Raw genomic sequence first — 25,078 nt, forward strand, 5'->3', positions numbered from 1 at the left:
GCCGCCTGGGGGGGCCTTTGGCCGGGGGCCGCCGGCTTCGTCTGGCGGAGCCCCGCGCCTCCGTCACCTCACGCCTGCCTCTGTTCCGCACCGTTTCAACTCTGCTCTTGGCAAAGCCGAACTTGGCTTCCAGCGAGCTAAGGTGGGAATCTCAGGTCCGATCAGTACAAAATGGTCTTTCAGGGGTGGAGAGTTGGTTTGATTTGCCTTTCATACTGGTGTGTCCCGCAAAGGGCAGGGCTCATCCCCATCCCAGCAGCTTTGCCTCGGCAGGCGGTGGTGTCTCACGGGCCCAAACTCCGCTTGGAGAAGACGTGACTTAACACCGGGGTTGAGGAGCCTGTCTTACTCAGGGGGCATTTTGAAAGGAATAATGCGTGAAGCGAAGATAATAAACTCTGCACAAAATTACTATAGGCGTGGCTTACCTAGCAAAAGAGTTAATGTGCCTTGAGTTAGGCTAGCCAAGCAGTAACTGAAGACTTGATGTCACAGGATCATTTTATTATAAATTATTTAGAACAGCTGCACCTCCAAAAGCATTACACAGCATCAAGGTATCATTCTGCTTTCAGAAGGAGAAAAGATGAAGGGGAAGAAAAAAATAAAAGTCTTCCTGTTGTAGATGTACTTAGACTTTTCTAAAAGTTTAGGCTTGAGTCTGTGTGGAAATTGACTGGGTGTCACCTACTCCTCCCTCAACCCTAGGTAGCTACACCCTGTGAGATGAGCTACCATTAGCTAATGACTACTTCCATTCTCAAGGTGTGTGTAAGGAGATGCAGCTCTTCTGGGAGACATTACACCGAGTGGGGGTTTGTTGCTCTCCTCACTCTGCATTAGGTTTGTCTGTGGAAGCATCCTTAGCCTCTGAATTTCATCGGACACAAAAAGAATGGCACTTTTTTTGTAGTGGTGGCATTGGCTCAATGTTCCAGTAGATACGTGAAAAATTTTAACTGTGTGTGTTGAGTTATTTTTTTCCTAAGGTAAAAATGTAGAAAATTATATTTGGAGTTGATGTGGAATTTACCACTGTTTTGAGCTCCTGGATATTATTGACCATGTTGCATGAGTAAATTTTAATACCAAGTCAATATCATGCAGTGAGCATTCATATAATTTATGAAACTTCAGCTTTTATGAAACTTCAAATAATAATAACAATAAGGTCAAGTTATTGATTTTGAAATTAGTATTAGTTTTGAAATTTTTTTTAACAAATCTACTCCTACAGCTAAAAGTTGAATCAGATTAGCTGCGTACCATTTTTTTTAAATCAGTAATTTAAAATATAAATGCTTAGTGCATTTGGCAGTAGTAAATTTTTAAAAGCTTTCAATGTATGTAGCAATTTATTTAAATTAACAGTTTCTTTATGTGACTTGTAATTCTTTAAGCTATTTTTTAAGTCTTCCTTGCCTTATGAGCATTTTTCAATGGAATGCTTGGTTGCATCACTGCATAAAAATTTGCTGTCTACAAATTTCAGGTCTAAAAAGACCTCAGAATGCTATGTTAAAGCTGAGCAAACATGTTTTTTCATATAAAATGAGGTCCAAATTGCTTTTCAGTGACAAATGGAAAGGAGTAAATCGGGGCTTCCTTCATTGATGAAAGTAGTGGTGAAACCACCTTTCAGCTCAGATCTGAAGGGAAACCTGCATTCCCCATTTTCTCTCTCTGGGGAACATGAGCCCATCTCCCAAAGGAGTAATCAGACCATTAAACTGGAAGAGCTGTGAAATGGATGTATTTTATTCTTTCCTTACAAAGTTGTTTCACTTCCTCAGAGACAAGTAAATGTTAATGGGGCCAGAGCAACCTTGCAGTGAGCGTGCTGTCTTGGGAGTCAGGTAGAAGTTGTGGACCAGGGTCTGCTCTCTGTGGATGTCCTGAGCACTGCTCAGCAGCAATCTTGCATACACCTGCGTTAGCTTCTGTTGTTACAGTATCTGTAATGTATTTCAAGATTTCATCAAGTCAAAGCAAGTGACAGAATTTCTAGTCTTGTGATTGAGGATGTGTTCCTAAATAATGGGGAATTTTGACTGCAATTTAAGAAGAGCGTTACATTATACAAAGCGCAACAGTTTCAGTGATGGAAGCAGAGGTAGTTAAAGTGTTTTTCTAGGAGATGATATTGAATAATAAGACACCAGACCGTTGGTTTGATTTTTGTTTCCCTGTCTAACCTTTTATTCAATTTTATTTTAAGTCAAAGCATATTAGAATGAAATTTATTTTTGGCTCGGCTGGAAAATTTATTCAGCATAAAACAATGTTGGTTTTGTCAAGAAAAAAAACATAATAAAAACAACTTCGACCTGAACTGCATTTTTTTCAGAGTTCAGTTATAAATCTGTAGGTTTTACAGCCAAGAGGCACTCAAATAAATAGAAAGCTGGGTGGTGGTGTTTCCATCTCTGAAACTAAATTAGTGTTACCAGTAGTTTAGCTGTATGCCTTTGGCTTGAAGAGTTTGTCTGGTAGGGACTTTTTCCTTATGATGAAAAATCAGAAGATGTCAGAGATTATGTCCTGTTTCCTAACTACAGGAGACAAACAGAATTACCAGGGAGCAATGTTTGCTATCTCTTCTAACAAAAGGATTTGGGAACATTGGATGGAACTAATAAGCAGCAGGTTGAAGTATCCATAAGGAGGTATTTATTTAACTGTTAGTAAAGCCATGGAATTCATTGAGGGAGAACACTGTGGATCTTAAAAATTTATGTGGGTTTTGAAGGCAGTTAAACAAATTGTGGAAGAAAAATCTATCCGGAGTTATTAAATGGGGGGGGGGAAGTATCTCTGACTCAGGAAAGTCCAGAGTTGTCAGAAGCTGAAGATGTATTCTGGGTAAATACTGTGTTAAGGCTTTTCCTTTAGCATCTGGTAGAGGCCACTGTTGGAAAGAAACAGCAGGCTAGATGGGTCCCCTAGTCTGGGTTATCACTTCATGTAATTTTTAGGTGAGCAAACACCTTATTCCACGCATTTTAGCTCCTCTCTTCCCTGCCGTGTGACCCTCCGAGCCACAGGGGCAGCAGGGTTTCTGCTAGGCAGAGGGCTTGGCTTCTGCAGCCCTGGTAGGTGTGCGGTGGGTGACGTTCAGTGCGGGGCTCTGGTGCAACCCTCGGTGGTGGCCATCTGGCCTTGCTGCCTAGTCATGTGTCTCTGCAGTTATCTTGCTGCCAGGGGCCAGGGTCTCTGATTTTAATCCATTGGAGAGTTTTTTGCACTACAGGGTTGTGACTATTATTTTCTCTTTTCTGTTTTTATTCCTGTTGGTAGCCATTAATGGGCCCCCTCTTGAAATCAATCACTGCATGGCAGGTTGTGCAGGAACTAATGCTAGTGCTAAATGAGCTCAGGATTGCAGAGCTGCATTAATGTGGCCTTTTACCTGTGGTAATTGGCTGTAGACACATGGAAAATATTGATCCAGGTGGATTTCCATGCTAGATCTACTCTGTCAGTGTCTGAGCTAGCTTGAATATCTCTGTGTGGAATTTCAGTGTGCCAATTTGATGTAATTTGGGGTCAGACTCTCTTGGATTCTGGATACTAGCTTGGTGAGTATTTTCAATCAAGAGGTGCATACAAACGCTACCAAACAGACAGACACCCTGTGAGAAAGGTACACTTCCTAAAAGGATAAAAGGAGCTGTTCGATGTGGCAGAAAGGGTTAACTGCAGGAGCCCCAGCCTTGCTCCAGGAAGTTCTCAGCTAGGCTAGAATGCAGAAATGATTCAAAGTATTTTAAACAACAGATAAACTGCTTTTTAGACAAGTTTGTGCCTGGAGTGAAGTCTTACAGCTGGGTTTAAGACCTTTAAGAAGAAAAAAAAGGGGGAGGGGAAAAAAAGGCAAATGCTGATGTGTCCTCTATTGAATCTGTGTGAATAGGAACATATTCAAGCTTCTAAAAATATTTTCTTCTAACAGTATAAAGGCTGCAGGGACTTTTCCATTCCTAATTATATAGTGCAGTATGCTGTCTGTTTCTGACTTGCAACTTCAGAAATAGAAATTAGAATCATAAATGAAACGGGGAGGGGGGTAAAGAGATGCTGTGTATGATAAGGAGCTGCTCCGCTAATATTTTTACTGATAATGTTACTAGTCACCTGTGCTTTAAATTCAATTACTGTTATACAGACCCTTTAATACATTGACATTTCATTAAGATGGCTGTTGTTTAAAAAAAATCCATGAATAACTAAAGCAGTAGTGAAGGACAATATATGTAAATGTCTTATGACAGTTTTGCAGCTGTGCTGGTGTGTCTCAGGTCTCAGCAAGGTCATGTCATTAACAGGATATGGAAACACAGACACTTCAGGCAATAACATATTCTTAAATTCAGAAGTATTTTCTGAAATCTGACTTATTCCCTGACAATTTGGGCTCCCCTCTCTGTTCTTGAAGTGAAATAAATCTCAAAGTCCTCTGGTATCACACCTGCAAGTCACACTGGTGTGACCTTAAGCTCTCCTGGATGTGATCTGAAATTTCTGACTGTATTATGGTAGGCCCTTTTACCTCCTAAACCATTACTTGACTCCTGGCATACAAAGGAGGAATTTCCTTGGTCCTTTTTGCATTCTCATGCAGTTTTCTGGAGGACAAGGATTAGGACTTTGTGCTAGTGGGTCCTGGATGTGGGAATCAGAAAAGTGACGAGACACTGCGCCAATCCGGAGGGAGTAAGCTGGGTCTGCATGTGCAGGCTTTCCTGCTGCTCCTCTGCTCCTTTTGCATCCTGTCATTTAGGCAGTAACACACCAGAGATCGACTCTCACTTGGAAAGATAGGTGGCTTTTACCACTGCAGAAATTTAGAGTGAGCAGTGAACTGTGGGGGTAACTAACACAATTTCAGGTCACCCTCCAAAACCTCATGATGGCAGCTGTGCACTGAAGGCTGGTGGTGTGCCTGTGAAGGACAGGCTGGGTTTCCATTATGTTCTAGTAAAATCTACACATATACTTAAAAACATTCGTACGATTTCTTTATTTCAGTTTCTGGGCTGAAAATCTTTGCAGTTGCTTGGATGAATTGTGAGGCTGCAGAAGCACGGCAATAGGCTTAAAACAAGCACGCCCTGCTTTTTGGCAAGACTTGTTAGCTCAGCCATGCTCCAGCCTTCAGGCTCCCGAAAGCCAACACACCGAAACTGGTTTGCCAGTGCAGGTGAAGAAAGCATCCGTCTGGGTGTATTTACTTAGAGGAACGCTGTGCAAGAGTTTAGTTACCGCCTTTGCACACACACAGAAACACAAGCAGCACAACCTTTGTGCGTGGTGGAAGTGTTTGCTCTTCATCTCTCACTTCTGAAGACTTGTTACAAGGGTGAACGCGGCCAGGAAGAGGAAGGGAGCTGCTTTTGTTGGTTATCTATTATTTATGCTGAATATGCCTAGAGGCTGCACTGAGGGTTAATTCCTAGTTGAGATGAGCCAAGAAGGTGTAGAGTCTCCTCTGGAAAGTTTATTTAGACTTTAAACAGGAAACAAAGAAAGTGTGAGCAGGGTGGGGTTTAATAATCTGTATGAAGATTATGAAAAAAATAAGTGACCTATTGAAGGTTGCACAGGAAGAGTTGAGGTGGCACCAGACCAGCGTTTTGGGGGAAAAGATTATATTTTTTTCAACATATTTCATTGTAACAGATTAATGCCACTTGCTACAGAATTCAGAGGACTGAAGGATTATTTTATTATCTCTCAGAAATGAAACATTGTAGTTTTAATCCTTATTTACTTTCCTCAAAACCAAAGACACTTCTGCTCTTGATAGAAATATAGGTTAGATTGGATACTTAAAATAGTGCCTTCATGTTAAATACAGTTGGGTTACCATTTTATTGCACCAATTTTTGCATATATATATTTAAATCAGAATCACTCCTAGGATTTCAGGATTTTATTAAGTTCAGCTAAAATTCTGCTGCGTCATTCATAAATTATTTCCCTCATCATAACTTTTACCAAGTAGTATTTTCAGTCAGTAACCATTCTATGAGATACTTGTTTCATAAAGCACCTAAGTGTTAAATTTGAGTTAGGATTGGCTGGTGCCTTCATCAGATATTTTCATAAGCACTAGATCCTCTCTAGCTTCCAGGAATAGCCAGAAATACTCTTCTACTGCTAAGTTTTGTCTCTTTATTTTTAAAATAGACATAGCAGTAGTTTTATACTGCTTTACAATGTCAGAAAGGGGCCCGAGGGTATATGTGAATTTGCTACAGAAATTGGATCATGTGTCTAAGGATCATTATACCTAAGGAAACAGTATGCCCTATGGTACATACATATCATTGGCATTTAGTTTTAGCTCTGTGTTCTGTAATTGGAAAGACCGATCTGAAGACTGCTGTAGTAAATTTGAGATCCTTTTTACTGAATTCTTAGTTGACATTTAAAAAAAAAAAAAAAATTCCTCTTGGAAAGAAATTATATGGGCCAGTACCAATAATTACATTTTGTACCCCTATATGCTGTAAATTTGACTTACTATGGGATAGGAAAGGTGCATATAGAATAAAAAAAAAACTTAAAAAAAAAAGTAGGGGAGAGAGAGTCAGTCTTCCCAACTAATGGACTAGACTGGTTCTCTTAGGGTCAGATAATATATTTATATTATTATTCACGGATCTCTCAAAGAAAGGATGATAATCAGCTCGTCACCTGTGATCTTGTGTTCCTGCTTAAAGTGCTATGTTCTTGTAACTACTGGAAGAAAGAAAGCATCAACCCTAAAAGTTTAGACAAAGCAGGAGCAAAGAAACAAAGTGAAAGTTTAGTGTTTCTCTCTCTTATATTTGCTGTTTACCTGATAGTCTCATGCTGATATACGAAGATGTGTATGTACCTGATATGTTCCATAGCTTTGCACTGATTCTCCCTTAATAACAGTATTTTAACCTTGATTTCTAAACTTTGACTAAAGAACAAACTCCATATCAATTTAAGCTTTTCTGAGAAGGCAGCTAAAAAATGTTAGATTTGCTTAGAAATAATCTATTACTGTTGACCATTCTGCAACAGAAAGGATGGTAACCGTATTTGTAAGAAGCAGGGGTGTCCTGTTAATAGACTGCTAGTTAGTCTGGAGGTGTCTGGATGATAACTAAAACCTGTGGATTCCTGCAGCTTTTAGTGTTATGATGTTGTCCCATGGAGCACAAGATCATTCCCTTGTTCCTGAGTCCACAGTTGGTTCCAACTAGTTCTTTTATGGAGCTGCAAGTTGGCTAATGTGTCTTGGCAGGACCATTTAGTCTTCTGAGGCTCTTCGCTGCAGTACTAGACTGCTTTGAGTTTCTCGACAGGGCACCATATTGCACAGAACAAGTGAAAAGAATTAACGTTACCAGTTGTCGCCTACTATATTTCTAATAAGTGCCTAAGGATTGTACTTGTCTTGTTTACTTACGACTTGACTGAAGCAATTATCATCTTTCAAGGATGTCTGCACTAAACATGAAACTCAGATGAAGGTCGTCAGGTTTAGAACGAACTTGGAGTAAACCCTTAAAAGAATACTATTTTTCCTTACTCCAAGCCCTAATTTGCTTTGAAGATAGCCATAAACATTGATAAACCTCTGTGTCCCTGACCTTCTCCCTTAACAGTAAAATCTCTCATATTTCTTGTATCGGTAACTGTCCTGGCATGATTATAACATGTGTTAGATATTTTATGATTCAGGATCCTTCATATCTGAATACAAAAAAGTCTACAGAAGTCTTGTAGAATATATCTATTTTGTTAAACTATTTCACTGAGCCGGTGTGCCATGAGAAGAGCTGCTTAACTCATTTTAACTCAGCCATAACCTGCATGGGTGAGTCTACAGACTGGAATAAATTTAAGTACATGCATAATGCTAAATCCCCATTTGAGTATTTTGGCTAAAATAGAAGTAGAATTACTTATACCTCAAAAATTAATCACTATGCTGAACTGAGGTATGAAGTTCCCCTTTTTCCAAGGAAACAATAGCATGAAGATTGCTTTAGGTTTATGTTCATTTAAAATATGGTTAGAACATTTTTTTTCTTTCTTTTTTTTTTTTTTAAGCACAGCACATTTAGCACTCCAGAATACTTCTAATCACATGTTGCTTTTCACTGAAACACAAGTCAATTTAATTAAGAACTCTGTGAACCTGTACCATCAGCAGATGCTGAGATTATATTGTTAAATCTTAGCAGATAAAGCTCTACATTTTAGGAATAATTTTTAAGAGTTCTTTTTATATAGAATTAGAGAAAATAGATTTCCTCTAGTTTCTTAATTGTTGCAAAAGTCATTAGCCATAGCTTCGAATACTTCTTTCTGCTTTCTCTCTCATTAGAACTTTTTGCAATTCATTAGAAATTTTTGCGCTTTTTTTTTTTTATTTTTAAGAAACAACTATATGAATAGGCGTTACTCAAAGAAGTTCATAGTGTTAAGGTTTACAAGTAGATTGGTAATGATTTAAAGTGCTGAGACTATTAAAGAAATGGTTTAATATTTCTAAAAGTGTATTTATAGTATCGTTGTGGAAACAAAGAAAGGCTTTTTGGAACAATTTTCCTCCTGCCTGGATTTTTTTGTGTTGAATTACTGTAGGTGTTGGTGTGTTTTCATAATCTTGGATTATGAGGCAGATCTTCTTGGCACAGGTCTAAAACTGCCTGAAACTAACTTCTACAATATAGTGTCTACCCATCTACAGGCCTTAGGAAGATTTGGAGATAAATGGGGTAAAGGAATCCATGTATCAGCTGGAATAAACCTTTGCCATATAGTTGTCATATGAATATCTCAATAAAGCCAGGAAAATACAGTGGAGAGCTGTTTACAAGGGCAAAAATTTGCCCGTAAGTGGTACCCTTGATCATCTGAAAGAATTTTCTTAAACTAGATTTACTGACTTTTTTTGCTATCATTATTTTAGATTTGTATTATTGCAGCATTTATAGGTCACAAAAAGAGCAGAGTTCTTGAAGAGTAAGAACTGTACTGTAAAAAGTTTAAATAAAAGGAAGAAGTGTCTCAGCCCACTGTCACAAACTTCTGTCTAGATAATAACAACTATGCCAGGTATTGGGGCTGAAAACCTCCTGCATGGACTTAAGGAGAAAAATATGACACCCCAGTCTGTGTGTTGAGATGTTGCTTCAGCTTTCTTGTTTTATTCTCTTCTCTGAAATGGTCTTATTTTTTAATGAATAATGATTTCTTTTTATTTATGTTTCTAAATTTAAAAGATATTCGGTAGTTTCTAGATTACTAATGATAAAAGAATGATTTAGCCGTTACAGTTAAGGTTAGAATCATTGCACCAGTTCATGTCATTCATTTCATTGCACCATGGAACTTCTGTTTTAGAATATTCTCAAAGAATACTTATAGACCTCTAAAGTCATTATGTTCTGTTGATCTAGTACTGGGTCAGCATGCCCTTTAAAAAAATGTGTTAAAAGTCTGCAGAACTCTGTAGGCACATATATATGTGCTTGCTTTTATGCATGTTCATGCTTTTATGCATGTGCATGTACGTTCCTCAATATTGTATTTCTTTTATTTATGAAAACTAAAACCCTCATCTCTTTCTTCGTGACGGAGAAAAAAAGCCTACAGGTTGGGAAGGATTATCTAGCTGGATATCTAGCACTGGATGTGTTTGTCATAGCACACTGGATAGGGTAATTGTCCTGCTACTTCTACACTGACAAAGTTTGTATTTGTATATAAACAACATAGTTTGTATAAAGTATTTCTATCACTGGTTCAGCTTTGTATTCTGTCGCTCTTATGTTCATCCTACACTAGCAGTATTACTTTCTCTGTTTCTTTAAAGATAGTCTTAATGTTTTCAAGAAGTAGATAACTACAAGGCCAAATTTTAGATGCTCAGGTGAAATTTCTGTTGCAGTGTAAATGTATTTTTCCAAAGGGTCTTGCTTTTTCAGTAAATGGAAAATTGTTGCTTATTGATATTTTTGAGTTAATTCCATGTCGTTTATTGACTTTCTCCAAAAGACATGCTTTTTCACTCAAAGGGTGACATCACTAGAGCCTTTATGAGAGGTTTTAGGTAGATAGGGTTATCTAGTAATATCAATATTTATCAATACAGGGCACGGAGTATATGAAAAGAAAAGAAATGTAATCCTCAATTTTAGTGTTTTTATAATCCTTTTGCACCTTTTCATCTTCATCCAATGGTTAGGAACCTATAGTTTATTCATTAAGCATGGTACTGAAACAAAGAAATTAACAGTCAGAGTCCAATAGAACTGTTAAGCAGTTATTCTTTTATTGGCAGCACTGGGATCGCCCTGGGGATTCTCCACCATAAGGGCTCCCCAGAATTAGCAAGGGACATCAGTTTACATACACACAGATCATACATATTCATTAGAATTCCTAGAAAGGGGTGTCTTATGATAATGAGCTCCCAGAATTCATTTTCATAATAAGAGCATGCATAGTGAAAATAGGGTGAGGGTCTTTGTTGGTCGAGGGAAGAAGTAAGTAGTCTTCTTCACAGTGTTCACTAGATGACCCTCTTTCCAGATCATGAGCTGTGAAGTAAAGTCCAGGTGTCTCCCTCCTAAGTCAGAAAAATCGATTTCCCTGTAATAGTGTCTCTGTGTCTCTTTGTCAGAGCCCCCCTTGTCTCATCCTAGGGGTTGCCCAAGTGTCCACTGAAGGCCTTGAGTCTGCCATCAGTGATTTACGAAGGGAGCCTAACGAGTGTTTCAATCTTACCTAAACAGACAAAGAGACCTCAAGAAACAGTTATGAAATCGGGAATCCTTGAGAAACAAATGAAGCAAAGCATAAGCAAAGCCTTGAAACAAATGAAGCAAAGCACAAGCAAAGCTTTCATACATCACCTCACAGCTTAGTCTTAATAACTGTTAGAAATTCATTTTGTGTTTTGAGCCCTTTCATTCCCTTTCAGTACAGCCAATTGTATTTCAGGTATAACAACGTTAAGAGTCATAAACTTGACAATCAGATACATAATAATATTAATAGAAAGTGTATCAGCTTAGACAATAATTACTGTCTTTCTGAGTGAGAAGCACTAGCAGGATGTATTCATGATTTATTTAAAAGATGTTTGGGGTTTGTATGGCGAAGTTTTGGCAGCAGGGGGGTTACATGTGTGGCTCCTGTGAGAAGCTGCTAGAAGCTTCCCCCATGTCTGATGGAGCCAATGCCAGCTGGCTCCAAAATGGACCCACCACTGGCCAAGGCTGAGACCATCAGTGACAGTGGTAGCGCCTCTGGGATAAAAAACCTGCACAGCTGTAGCTGGGGAGAGGAGTGAGAATATGTGAGAGGAACCCCCCTGCAGCCCCCCAGGTCAGTGCAGGAGGAGGGGCAGGAGGTGCTCCAGGCCCAGAGCAGAGGTTCCCCTGCAGCCCGTGGGGCAGCCCATGGGGAGGCAGCTGTGCCCGGCACCCATGGAGCTCCACGGGGGAGCAGAGACCCACCTGCAGCCCGGGGAGGAGCCCACGCTGCAGCAGGGGGATGCCCGAAGGAGGCTGTGACCCCATGGGGAGCCCACGCTGGAGCAGGCTCCTGGCAGGACCTGTGGCCCTGTGGGGAGAGGAGCCCACGCTGGAGCAGGTTTGCTGGCAGGAATTGTGACCCCGTGGGGACCCACGCTGGGGCAGTTCATGAAGAGCTGCAGCCCATGGGAGGGACTCACATTGAAAAAGTTCATGGAGGACTGTCTGCTGTGGGAGGGACCCCACGCTGGAGCAGCAGAAGAGTGTGAGGAGTCCTCCCCCTGAGTAAGAAGGAGCAGTGGAGACAGCATCTGATGAACTGACCACAACCCCCATTCCCTGTCCCCCTGCACTGATGGCGAAGAGGAGGTAGAGAATTTGAGAGTGAAGTTAAGCCTGCGAAGGGAGAGGTGGTGAAAAGGTTTTAAGATTTGGTTTTAATTTTCCAACTCTGATTTGATTGGTAATAAATTAAGCTAATTTCCCTGGGTCAAGTCTGTTTTGGCTGTGATGGCAATTGCTGAGTGATCTCTCCCTGTCCTTATCTTGACCCATGAGCCTTTTGGTACAATTTTTCTCCTCTGTTCAGCTAAGGAAGGGAGTGAGAGAGTGGCTTTGGTGGGCACCTGGCAGCCAGCTGGGGTCAACCCACCACAGAATAAGGGAATTTATATTAGAGCATTTATTACTTTGAAAGCCAAACCACACAAATAACATTTGGTAAATAATATTTCTGGCATTGAAGGAAACGAGCAAGCTCAACTATTGAATGAGAACTGGAAACTTTGCAATACCATATTTTTTATCAGCAGGGAAGTATCAATCTGTGTCCTTTCCAAATTCGACCCATTGTCAGATAAAGGCTGCTATTTTCCGCTGTAAATGTTCTTCCAAAAGGCTGATAACACAGAAAGTATTCTGTTTCGAATAGTTGCAGTCTTTTTGTTGTTTTGTTTTGTTTTTAAACAAAAAACAACACAAAGACATAACAGAAATCCATCCTAAATTCTCAGAGTTCAGATAGTGGTAAAGCTTCATTCTCAGTTCATGTGCAAATACTCCTGAGCAATATCCAGCTCAAGTGTTCTTTTGCTGTAAAGACTGACATTTGATAGTTGATCTCTATGTATAGAAACATAGCGGAAATGGGAATATTTTTAGCAACCCATATTTTCTCCGCTGATTGTCCTTTCAGACATGTAGAAGAACACGTTCATTTACATATGCCTTTTTCTTCTGTACCCAAAATACTTAGAGGGATTTCATAATAAATGTACTTCATAGGAACAATAGAGTGTCAATTCATCTAAGTTCTTTGGAATTTGCTCTTCTCGCTTACCCTCATGTACAAAGAAAGTATGGCCCTGGAGTTAACTCATTAGCAAGCTGCTTTGGAGATGGATTTTAGTGCTCTCGAGGTGTAGATTTCCTTTCAAACTTGGACAGATCTGTCAGATAAGGAGAATACTACTCCATCTAACCAGGACATTTTGAGGGTAAATATATTAGTTCATCCTCAGATAATGTAGGAAAAGCTCAAAGTAAATGAGGGAATTTTGTTGTTATTCTATGAAAAAATAGATACTATAATGACACAGCAGATCTTGGAGTCAGTGGCAAAAGTGTAAACAATGATATTTACTCAGATTATTTAGCATGAAACATTCTCTTTTAAGTTGTCTGCTTTTTGTAGGACAGCATTTTTAGTTTGACAACTTAGAATTCTTTGGCTTTGATGAAGAAATATGAGATATTTAAGGAAGTATTTGTACAATTAGTGATCTCTGTATTAAATTAAATCAACTGATTTTCTTAAGAGCAACTGTATTAATAGCATGCAGCATGAATGTTGCAACTCAATTATATTGTTTAGTAAAAAGTGTTTTAATTGACAAGTTGTTTATTACTCATTTCTATCACTCTAGTGGATCTATCCCCAGTTTATGAAGGAGGATGGTAGGTGTGGATGATCAGGTAGACTTTAGTTTGAATCAAGTACGTCGTTTGGAGGAACTAGGTGTTCTGTTTCTGTCTCATTGCTGATGAAGCATACTGTATTAAGTTTGTCATCTAGGAGACTTCCTGATGAAGTATTCTTCATTTCACAGCAGTATAGACAAAACATGGTTTGATCAGAAATAACAGCTGAAGCAATTAGTTTCTATGTTGTTTTTATTTTCTTGCAGGGTCAATGATTGCATCTTGCGAGTGAATGAGGTCGACGTGTCAGAAGTCTCACACAGCAAAGCCGTGGAGGCCCTAAAAGAGGCTGGATCCATAGTACGATTGTATGTTCGTCGAAGAAGACCTATTCTGGAGACCGTGGTAGAGATCAAGTTGTTCAAAGGACCTAAAGGTAAACATGAAAATGAGAAGACATCCATTTTAAGCTTGATGCTTAACCTCTCTTGTAGCTTCAAATGGCATCTGACTGTTGATGTGTTAAGTGGTTGATCTGTCAAATACTAAAATGCAGTTAATTTAGCCAGGTAGAACTTCATGGTTGTATATCTCTTCCTGAAATATAAAGGAATTCAAGGAGTTGTGGTTTGTTCCATTTGATGTTTACTGTAGAGATGACTTGGTACCTCGTCAAGAAATGCAAGATGCAGAGATATTATGCTTTACATTGGCATCACATACACTTCTCTGAAGTTCCTCTACTGAGACCTTTGACTTTCATTTAAGGTGCTGTTGAATATAGAGCTTCTGAATTCTCCCTGTTTTCAGAAGGCTTTATGATTATCCAGTGTATCCTTTCTACTTTCATGTTGATGGTTTCTTCTACAGTTATCTTTGGAACAAGAAGACAAGAATACTAACTTACCCAGATACGTTGGAGAATTTTATTTTATCCTTCAACAAAATTACATGGAAGTCTAGCATGAAACCTTCACTAATCTATATCAACTTTATCACTTCCAGCAGAACCTTCTGGTTACAGAAAAAAAAAAACCAAATTCCTTTCTAGAAGCATTAGGGAAAATTGTGAATATTATGTTTTCAGCTTTCCTTTTGCAAATAGTTTTTATTTGCAGAAGTGTTAATTTAAAAAATTTTCATTTTATTGTTTTTTTTCTGCCTGAAATTTCCCTCTGGCTACTGTATTTCTCTTCATAGCTAATTTCTGGGCAAAGAAAATGTCTGTTTTCACAGTAGATGCAAATTCAATCAACATCAGTAGACTTTTGGATCCATAATAATTATTTCATAAGCAAGTCTTTAATTAATGGTATATACATGAAATGAAGAAATTTGCATGTCTCAATATATGCCATGCACATGAGATTATTCTACCTGTTTTATCTACAGTGAATAACTTGTAGCTTTTTCAGTGGTTTCCCTTATGTCTCATTTCATGTGAATATTACAGTATGCTTCTACATAGTTTTTTTATACCAGTAAGAGAGTGTATTTGTTTCTAATACACGTGGAATTGTTGAGATTATCCATTTACAGTAAGCAAAAATAATTGCACCATTTTCAATATTGCACCATACCTGTTCTATGTATATGATGGCTGTTTGACACAGCAGTGTATTCATCATCCTCTGCTTTTGGTGAACATTAAGATATATTTAAACATGCATCTGAAGGTAAACCCTCGAAAGTCTGGGCTCCTGTGATCAATTACAATGCTGAATTGACTTTCTAATAGAAAAGCATCTCTAATGATAGTTTGTATGTGCATGAACTCAGAGTAGTAGTGCAGGCAGCAGTGTCTTAAAGCTTTGGAATTAAACTAAGTGTGTGATGTGGTAGCCATTTTGAGTAACCTAAGGCTAAAGAAACTAAAATTAACGTATCCTTTCAGGTTGTGATGAAACAGTAAAAATCATTCACCATGACCAAATTTTTGCTGTATTTTGGAAACGGACAAGAGAGGCAATCATTATCTAATAACATTTTTGCATCATGTTTGTTTTGATTAATTTATTATTTGACTATTTATTATTACATTGATTTTCATAAAAGAGAGTGGATACTAAAAAAGTGCCTTTTATAACAAACTAAAGAGTCTTGACTGCTTAGTGCTACAAACAATTCCATAGCTATATTCTTACATGAAGTTTACTACAGGTATGAGCTATAAATATTGATTTTTATTGTTAAGATGAATATCTTTTAAAAATTTTCCCCAGTATTATAGAAATAAGTTGACTGGAAACTTGAATGAAAAAAACATTGATGGGCTAGTTCTTTGCAAAAGATGTTTTTTTAATCTTTACAGTTTAGGCAGTAAGGAAGAATACCCTTGTATGCTTTCTATATTACACAGATGAAAAAAGCAGAATAAAGAAAATAGGTTATAGATTGATCGGAAATCTTATCAATACTAATTACAACATCTGTACCAGTTTGCCTTTGAATCTTCCAAAATCTTACATGAAAAATAAACTATTTGCTGAGAGGCATGAAACTCATGGCAGAAAATGAGAATAAAACCTGTGAATCTTGGCTGTAAGTTTCAGTGCTAGATACTGGTGTGATGCTTAGCTACTCGTATTTCAGGTGATTTATCTGTGAACTGCTCTTTCACACCATTACTATACAGTGCAAGGACAACTTAGTATTCATCTACACAGTGTTTCTTACCTAGAGTGAAATTGGGATGTTTTGGTGTCTGGAGTAGGACCTGAAAATCAGCATGGTAGTTCCCACACCATTCCTTCCTTCCTTCTCACAAAGTGAATAAAGAAAATGAATCTGGTTTTTAGACCAGAAGACTGTTCCATAGTAAACTTGGAGTAGCAGATATCTTTTCAGTTGCTTCTTTTGCTGTCTGTCAGTATATAAGTCAGTATATACTGAGTTCATTCCTCACTGTTTTGAGAATTCACCACATGAAAGCAAGTCTTGGCTTCCATAATATCCTGTAAACTCAGAGTTCACTAGCTTGCCTGTGTATGTGTAGTAGATCCTATCTTTCAGCACCTGAAGGTGATAAAGAAGGAAATTTGCAAGATTTTTAATATAAATATTCTTTTAATTTCATCTGAGTTATTCAGGATGAGGGCTTTTACAAGCTATGAGTCCACGGAGGTTAGATTTTTTTTTTAAATGGATGTTAATTTTTCTATCTAGCAACCACCATATAAAAGACACAGGTTAATTTTGCAAATCTGTTTTGAACGTACAAAGTTAAATATGCATTGTGTAGCAATGAATGGCTTTAGGCATATGGCACGGGAAAGGTCATGGTAGTGTGCTGCCAAGCGGTCCCTTTTGAATGCAGATCCCCATGCAGTTGCTCCTGCTGCTTTACAGAAAAGCTGTCCTAGCATCGTATGTGGTAGAAGGCCATGAAAACTCTTTAACTTGAGGTTTTGGGAAAAGAGGTAAACAAAGACACAAATTAGTTGCGTAATAGAAGACCAAGGTTTCAAGCAGAACTGCAGCAGTGTAGATATTTAAAGCTGTGCATTCATCAGTTTGCCACACCTGATTGATCATATTTGCTCATGTCTGTAGTCTGTGTCTTGAAGGTAATTGCCAACTGTGATCACTGCAGGATCTTCCTTTCTTTCACGTGCTCAGTAGATTGTCTTTTGTATGCCTCTTGTCAGATACACGATTTTAGTGTTTGGCTTCACATAGCATTTAGTAGTAAACAGTAGGTGTTTTATTTCAGTCACTGCAGGTTTTAGCAACCAGTGTCTTTGCAGTAGCTGAAGGCTGTGACAGAGGAAGGATATACAGTGGGGCTTTCTTATTGAAAATCAATAGGATTTAGACACTACTGAAAATGCTCTCCTTAAGTAATATGCTTTTCTTGCTCTGTCTCGAAACAACAAGACTAACGGTAATGAAAATGGATTGCATACACTGCAGTATTTGTTCCTGGGGAGCAAACATGCAGACATTCAAAACAGAGCAATTTAATGGTGGTATTTGGCTTTGTAATTAATATGATTTGTATATTAGCTTCTTATAAGACCCTGTAAAGAACCGTGTATGAGCAGTGAATTACAAAGTGTTCAGTTTACAGTGTTCAAACCCATTCAATTGCATTTGACAGGAGGATTTTAAACCAAAGGAATTCCATTGGCCTCTGGGATTTTCATGCTGTCCTGTCACACTGCAAATCTGCTTTTTACTAAAACCAAAAGTATTAAGTAGTATACATGATGTAAGATAAATTATAGAAATTGATCTTGATTTCTTTACATTTCATTTTTTAAAGAATCGGCCAGAAAAATGGATTTCTACCACTGTAGAAAATTTCTGGCAGTCAGAAACAGTTAAACACAGAGGTTGTGTAATATTTTACCTACCAATGCTTAAATGATAATTTAAGTTCTTCTATCATCTACCAAATATTAAACAAAAAGACAGAAATTAATTATTCCAGTAACTACAGCAGTGTTGGAACACATAATAAACTTCTGACCTCAATTCTATGGGAAACGTGATATCTTAAAAGACAGCACAGCTGCAGAAATGTAAGTTTAGGGTATGTGAAGCAGAACAGCTGAGTACTAAGAAACTTGAGAAACAGCAGACTTAAAAACACCCAAAAAAGGAACAATATAAAGGATAGCTGATTCTGCAGTCTGGATATTCTGGTGGCTTGAGTATAAAGTCATAGAGAAACAAGATTAATTTCCCACACCCTTCATGATAATTTGATAGTAATTATCATTACTGTGTTTGAACTGTGTTGGAATCTTGCAGGGGTGGCTGGAGCTGCCCTTTTGTTCACTGTATTTTAGCCAGAAAGGCTCTGGACAGATCAGCAGCTATGGCTTCTTTTCTGTTGTCTGTAAGCATGCTTTTTTTCTCATTCCTGGTAAATAGAGCCAGTGATAGATTCTCATCAGGTTTACCCCACTCACTTTTGGGCATTTAACAAAAGATATTTGGGGACACTTACTCCTGTTCTCTTTCCTGCTCTCAGAATTAGGGCTGTATCAAGACTTTTCATTTAATCCATTTGGAGTGTCATTATTTTATGGGGGTCTAAATTAGAAAATAATTTATCTCTGAGCACTGTTCAGACCAATTCTCTCTCTTTCTCTCTGGATGGCTATCCTCCTTAATTTTCTTCTTAATCCACAAAGACTAAGCTCCTAAACTGGGAATCTCAATAAAATACTCAAAAATAAGATGGGATGAATACAAAGAGCGCAATATGCATTTATGTTTTGAATTATGTATATCCATCTAAATGTTAGATGAAGTCACTGGGCATAAGCAGTTCCAGAGTTTCCATTTCATTGTTTTCTGTGCTGGACTGAAGCAAGTATGCAGCACATGGTAGGCCTCCTTTTCATATAACTATTTGTTTTATACATGATGACACTGAATAAAGTCACTGGTTGTAATGAAACTTTCTTGCTATACTAAAAAAAGAATCAGTAAGTTTTAAATAGTATTTTTTCAACACATTGCTAGTTATGGAAGTTTCTTGAGAAGATCCAGAGATTTTCACCATCACTATAAGGTAGGATTTCACTGTAGAGTTACCTTGAATTGTTACTGAAATTATTTCTACTCCATTACTGTCTACAGTTTCATAGAAGTTCATACTTCTTTTTTATAGAAGTTGACATATTTTAGTTTGGATTGATGTTTTTATTGGAAAAATCTTGTGTTCTGTTGCATAGATGGCATTCCAGTTTGCAGTGACAACTGAAATAGTCAAAAATTACAGTAGAATTATGTGTATTTTAAAATGTCTGCTAAAAGAGGTGTTCAATTTAGAGCAGCAGAATAGAAGGGGTTTTTAATTTTTACAAGTGCTGCTCCCAGTAAGGAATGGAGAAATTTTATAACTTTCATCTACTAAAGCAAAGCCAAAGGTTACCTTTTTATCTCAGGTAATAGCTACAGACAGCACTTAAAATGAGAGGGAGCTTTTGCAAATGAAGAACCCCAATTATTTCTTTCCCAATTTCAGAGAACACTGAGAGCTTTCAGATCTTACTGTTTGATAACTGATTGCAAGTGCTTGCTTCAGACTGATGATGATACTTTTTTTTTTTTTTTTAATTAATATGGCTATCACTTCTACTACCATACTGGCCTATTTTCTCTAATTTAAGGGACACTAAATACTGCATAGCAAACTTTATCATTTGGGGAGAAGGGGTTTTATGGCAAGTTAGGCAGATGTTTTGTTAATTTATGATCACTTTAAACCTTTAAAACATTTTTTATTTCATGCTAAGAAATGTTTTTATAGTTCCAAAGTGTTTTCAACAAAATAGTTTATTCACAGTTTGAACAGAATCTTAAACCTTTTATTATGGTCTTTTAAGACTTTTAGTCTTATGAAATCATCAGCTGTGAATTCACTTCTACTTTTCAGTGTTCTTGTCCTGTGCTGTGAGCTTTGTTGTGAATCCTGATCTAAAACAAAGCAAAATGGGGCAACTTAAAAAAGAGAGCTGTAGAAAAATGAGGAAACAGGCAAACTTTCCCAAACCTATATTTAATAGACTGTTTAGGTTCTCAACTCTAATTTAAGTGTTTCACTTCATATTACTGTAACACACTATCACTTACTACAGGTATAAATGGAAAACCACCACAACTGAAACTAAAATAACATTTTTTGTGAAATGACTTTCCTTGAAGGGACTCGCATTTCATCCAGTTAGCAGAAAGTGCTCTGTCAGGCACTAATACATAATTTTCCAGTTTTAAGATAGTGATTCAAAACCATCATTTATAAGTTAACATCACTAAAAGGCATGAGTTCCCTGCAGGCTAGGATTGTCTAATGTAAGAATATGTGAGTATCTGCATAGTTTATTGCATGAAAATTGTATTCTCTTGAAACGCATGAAATTAGAAAGCTCTGTGATAATGCTATAAAAGCCTTCACTGTTTTTCGAAAATATTTTGACATATTAGTGTTGCCAATGCCTGATGGAGAAAAAGTGGTAGGTTGTATCTGCACCTTCATATTTCACAGACTGAGGATCTCATTCTTTAATTAAAGTGATATCTGCATACAGCTGCTATTATTATACTCTGCTTTATGGCACAAATAAAATATTAAATGTGTTAGCTGCCTTTGGTCACTACAGACTTTGCCATCTCATTTGTTTAAATTACCACATAGGAAATATTTCTTAAAAACCATTCATTCTGTAGAGTGGTTTCTTCCATTCCTGAAGTAGTGCTTATTTATTGTAATCTTACGTAATAATAGTAATTATTGTTATTAGAGCGGCACTTTACTTCTAGTATTTCAGGCTTTGGCTACCATCTTCTGGTCTTCAGTGGGGAAAGAAAGTAAATCTATCAAGATTTTTGTTACAGTTGCAGTTAAATGGCAGGAGATGGTGGTATCAAGATGTTGTCATATCAGAACAAATTCAACCATCTTTGGACCTACATAGTCAATCGATAAAGTAATGATTTTTCAGATCAAAAAGGGTCATTTCAAATGGAATTCAGAAGCCATCCATCTGGTTAGTTGTCTCACCTAAAAATAGACCTATCCTGTGAGCCGCAGGGTATCGCTTGTTTTAAGTCTTATACTTTCATGATAATTCTGACTTCCCTCTTTTGTGTTTCACTGTAATTTTCCATTAGCAGTAAAGGAATAAACAAAATTACTTGGAAGACTGTGAGCATTTTTATATACATATATTTTGGGGTTTTGTTTTGTTTTTCCCTTAAAACATTCATTTCTTAAGAACTCTCCAAGCAGCTCAAAGAATCCTGGGTTAATATGCAAAATGAACATCTAATCTCATAGTAGATTTTAAGGATCAGTTTCCAGAAATGATTCACAAAGAGTGAGTTTTCTACTGAAATGAACAGCACTTTCTGCAACTCCATCATGCTAACTATTTCTGAAGTGGTGCAGTAGCAATTTCAAAGTGCAGTGCTGTATTTTAATAGCCAATTGAGATGGCTATAAAAATCCAGCACTGCGCATTAAGATCATTACTAAATTGCTTCAGCAATACTTACTGATGAGGCAGCTCCAGCAGAACACGATTCATCTTAATGAACTGTGTGGCTGCAATAGAGCAAAAGCAGCAGCACAGGGAAAGAAAGATACACAGGTAGGCTTGGATGCCAAAAAGCTGAAGATTTTGTTTCAAGAAAAATAAGCTTTGGCTAGCTTCTTTTTGTCTTCAGTGGAGGAAAAAAAAAGTAAATCTGTCATCTTGTTTGTTACAACTGCAGTTAAATGGAAGGCGGTGGTATGAAATTTTTGTCATGTCAGACCAAATTCAACCATCTTTGGAGCTAAATAGACCATTAACATTTCAATTGACAAAAGCTTCTGTGCTTGTCCTTTCTGAATTAGATAGAAATTTTGTATTATTATCCAGCTGCATAGATATTTTCATCAGCTCTAACTAGAGACAGCAGGTGATACGGTGTACCAGTGTGACCTTGTTTTTTATCATTCTCTGTCATAAGATGCCAGTCCTTTTGCTGTGGTCAGAGTTACTTCTGTGGCTTTTGCTGAGAATCAAGAGCAGTTATCATGACTTAATAGATTCCCCCCGATACTATTCTTGTCACCTTGACAGGTTTAACTGACCTCACTGGAAATTTGAGGGGAGGAAGATGTTGGGTTTCTTTTCTTTGTCCACTTCCTCTACCTATACAGAGAGAAAGGGCTTTTAATTTCTGTGCTCAGCTGTTGGATAAGTAATGGATGCATCTCCAGGTTTGGCTCATATGGCTTGCTTCTGGGTGAGAATAAAGCAGGCCATTTCAAAAATTCTGTGTTTGATTTATCCTGTCCTTGTGGAAATGCTTCAAAGGAAGTTGCTTACTAAATGGATTTTCCAGCTACATAATGATCTCTGGCGCACTGCTGAAAAGTTTCTTGCAACATCCTGTGTCTCAGGCTTGTATGGAAAACTGTGATGTCTGTGCTTTAGGATGCTATTTGACATTGCTGCCATTTTCTCTATGTCATTTTTTAAAATCACAAGACTTGTCTCCACCTCTAAGTGCCTTTCTTTGTTGTTGTTGTTGTTGTTGTTGTTGTTGTTGTTGTTGTTGTTGTTGTTGTTGTTGTCTATGATACACAAATTCCAATGAGTCTTGGCCAACTTCATCTCCAGTTCTAAATTTTTCTCCTAACCAAATAAGTCTCATAATTTTGTCATTACAGCATGCCTTTGTACTCCTTTTTTCCTTTAGATTTTAAATTTTTGGGTCAGGGAATAGTTTCATCATTTCCCTCCCCATTCTACAGTGCTGTGTAAGAGTTAAAAGGGGAGTTACAGAAGATCCCTTTCATTATATTTGCCATTGCTGTTTTCATCAGGCCAACAGAAGAGAGGGAGGAGATGCAGCAGACAGTGTAGCAGGGTGTTAATTGTCTCATCAGTAGTTCCAGATACACAATAAATCAAAAGATGAGGAAGGAGAATGGCGTCATTTGCTAAATTACTGGGCCGAGTGTGGAAAGAACTGCTGTAGACAGCAGCCCAATGTCTTGTTTCTGTTTTCTTAGTGGAGGAGTGAGAATTTTCTAGGGAGTGGCAGTTTTCTTTGCCTTTTTTCACTTGTTCCTTGTTTTAAATTCCTCAGGTAAGTTTTAGAGAATGATTATGCTTGATCTTTCACCACTTTAATAAATAAACAATTCTATGACAGCAATTGCTGTGAGCCTGTTGTGACATCCTGATGCAAGAGAAGATATGTTAAGGCTTTAGCGTCCTCTGTGGAATACATTCATTGACACGACATCTGTCACTTGCAACTGAGTAGTCTGAAAACTTTCCTTCTTTGCAGAGCTTCATCCTTTTTTGAATATAAAGCCAAATGTGCAAATGAAGCAAGTGAAATTACAGAGTAGTGATTTTGTCCATTATTGTTCTGTTAATTATCTACATAGCAAGTTCTGTCTTCTTGATAGTTTTTTATATGTCCAGATCTTTCTCAAGAAATCTGCTGTCTGGAAGACAACACACATCAGCAAAATATTGCAGTGCCATGAAAATCAGCTTTAAAAGAATAAATTGTATTTAATTAAACTTTTATAGCTTGGGGAGCTGTAGCTATTAATTTTTCTTGTGTTCTTGTCTCTTTTTTTTTTTTTCTGTAATCCTAAACACAGGTAGACAGTATTTTAAGTCTTCTGAGAAAGGCACTGGAGATTCTGATTGTGGTGGAGTGACAAAGCTGGGTGAAGCTTTAAAGATTCAAGTGATATGGTAAATAGAATATCAGTTTGCAGCCTATTTAAAAAAAAATAGTCTAGATTGTCAGTAGTATTCTTTTGTTTCTGCTAGTTGAAAAAAAGGAAGGAGTGACATTAAAGCACATCTCTGGACATCTGAAGGGAATAGCTGGCTCAGTCAGAAGCCAGACACCAAAGTGATTAATTGCAAATAGTCATTCATCTTACTATTTCCAATTCTATATCCTAGTTCTTTCTGCAGGTCTGTCATCCTCATTTTTCTTTCAGTATTCTGAACTCTAGCTAAAATTGTAGTTATCCTTAATGAAAATGAAGGAATGCAACTTGGATTCTTTTTAGGTGACAGCTAAAAGCAGTAACCAGATCTCAATACCTGGCAAAAAGAAATTGCCCTATAGTATTTTAGCCTTAACTCATCGTTTGTTATTTTAGACTATTTGTCCAACAGCTTTGAAAAGCTGCTTTTCCTTCATCAGTTAGGTTTGTTTTGTTTTGTTTTGTTTCTTTAAGTATTATATTAGTATTCCTAGAAATGGCAGCCTTTCTTTCGGAGTTTATATGGAAGAAAATCCTTTGCCATTTACCATGAAACAAATGGTCAGTGCAGGTGACCATACTCTCCAACTGTGCCATCTTAAGATATGAGACCAGAAGTCCAGGCTCTGGGGCTCCAGTGCATAAGCATTCTGGTTCTGCATGTGTTGCACCAGTGACTCATACAAAGGGCAGCTGATTTGGACACGTAGCAGAGGTTCCTATATTTCAGTCGCAGTGAGATCAAGCTTCTTGCAGAAACATGGTCTTGCTGTGCCAGAGCCTTGTGCTCCCTGATTGTTAGGTGTTGGAAATGTAAGAAAAGAAAAACAGTGAGAAATCTGTAAAACACACATTTCCTTGACACAGGGTGCCCAGAGCAAGCACAGGATGGGATGGAGGTCCAGTGATTTGTGTTTGTTGTGGCATCACAGAGGAATGGGAAGCGGGATGTAGGCTGAGCAGTACCATTCTTTCACTCATTTCAAGGGAAGATTTATCTCCTGCTCTACTTTTTCTCTCAAGGGATGATTTTTGCAGTAGCCTGCCAGCCTTGTTCTTCATCCTCCCTTTTTTCTCACAAAACCCAGCTGCACCCCTTGCATCGAGCCAACCTTGTTTCTCATCCTCCCTTTTTTCCCCAAAAAAACCCAGCTGTACTTCTAGAACCAAAGAATGTACTGTGTCCTTACTCAGAAGATAATAGCTTGCCTACAGTCCGACCCACTCACACATACAAACTAAGATAAATACTACCCAAAGTTTTTACCTGATTTGGAGGGACGGTAATCCGACACCAAATCGGAGGGACAGATTGACGGGTTTGTGCTCTTGCACCCCCCCCCCCCCCCCCCCCCCCCCCCCCCCCCCCCCCCCCCCCCCC

General features: G+C 37.9%; 1 protein-coding gene across 22 annotated transcripts in view; it reads left to right on the forward strand.

The window, feature by feature from the left end:
• DLG2 (discs large MAGUK scaffold protein 2) overlaps positions 1–25,078 on the forward strand; it is a 1,035,190-nt gene that overhangs the window by 693,503 nt on the left and 316,609 nt on the right. For all 22 annotated transcript variants that reach the window (XM_026841744.1, XM_026841762.1, XM_026841771.1 and 19 more), the window contains one exon: positions 13,718–13,887. In XM_026841744.1, the coding sequence (XP_026697545.1) occupies positions 13,718–13,887 (170 nt within the window). The remainder of the gene's footprint in view (positions 1–13,717; positions 13,888–25,078) is intronic.

Source organism: Athene cunicularia (genome assembly GCF_003259725.1).
Source record: "Athene cunicularia isolate RWA chromosome 1 unlocalized genomic scaffold, athCun1 chr1_part1, whole genome shotgun sequence".
NCBI lineage: Eukaryota > Metazoa > Chordata > Aves > Strigiformes > Strigidae > Athene > Athene cunicularia.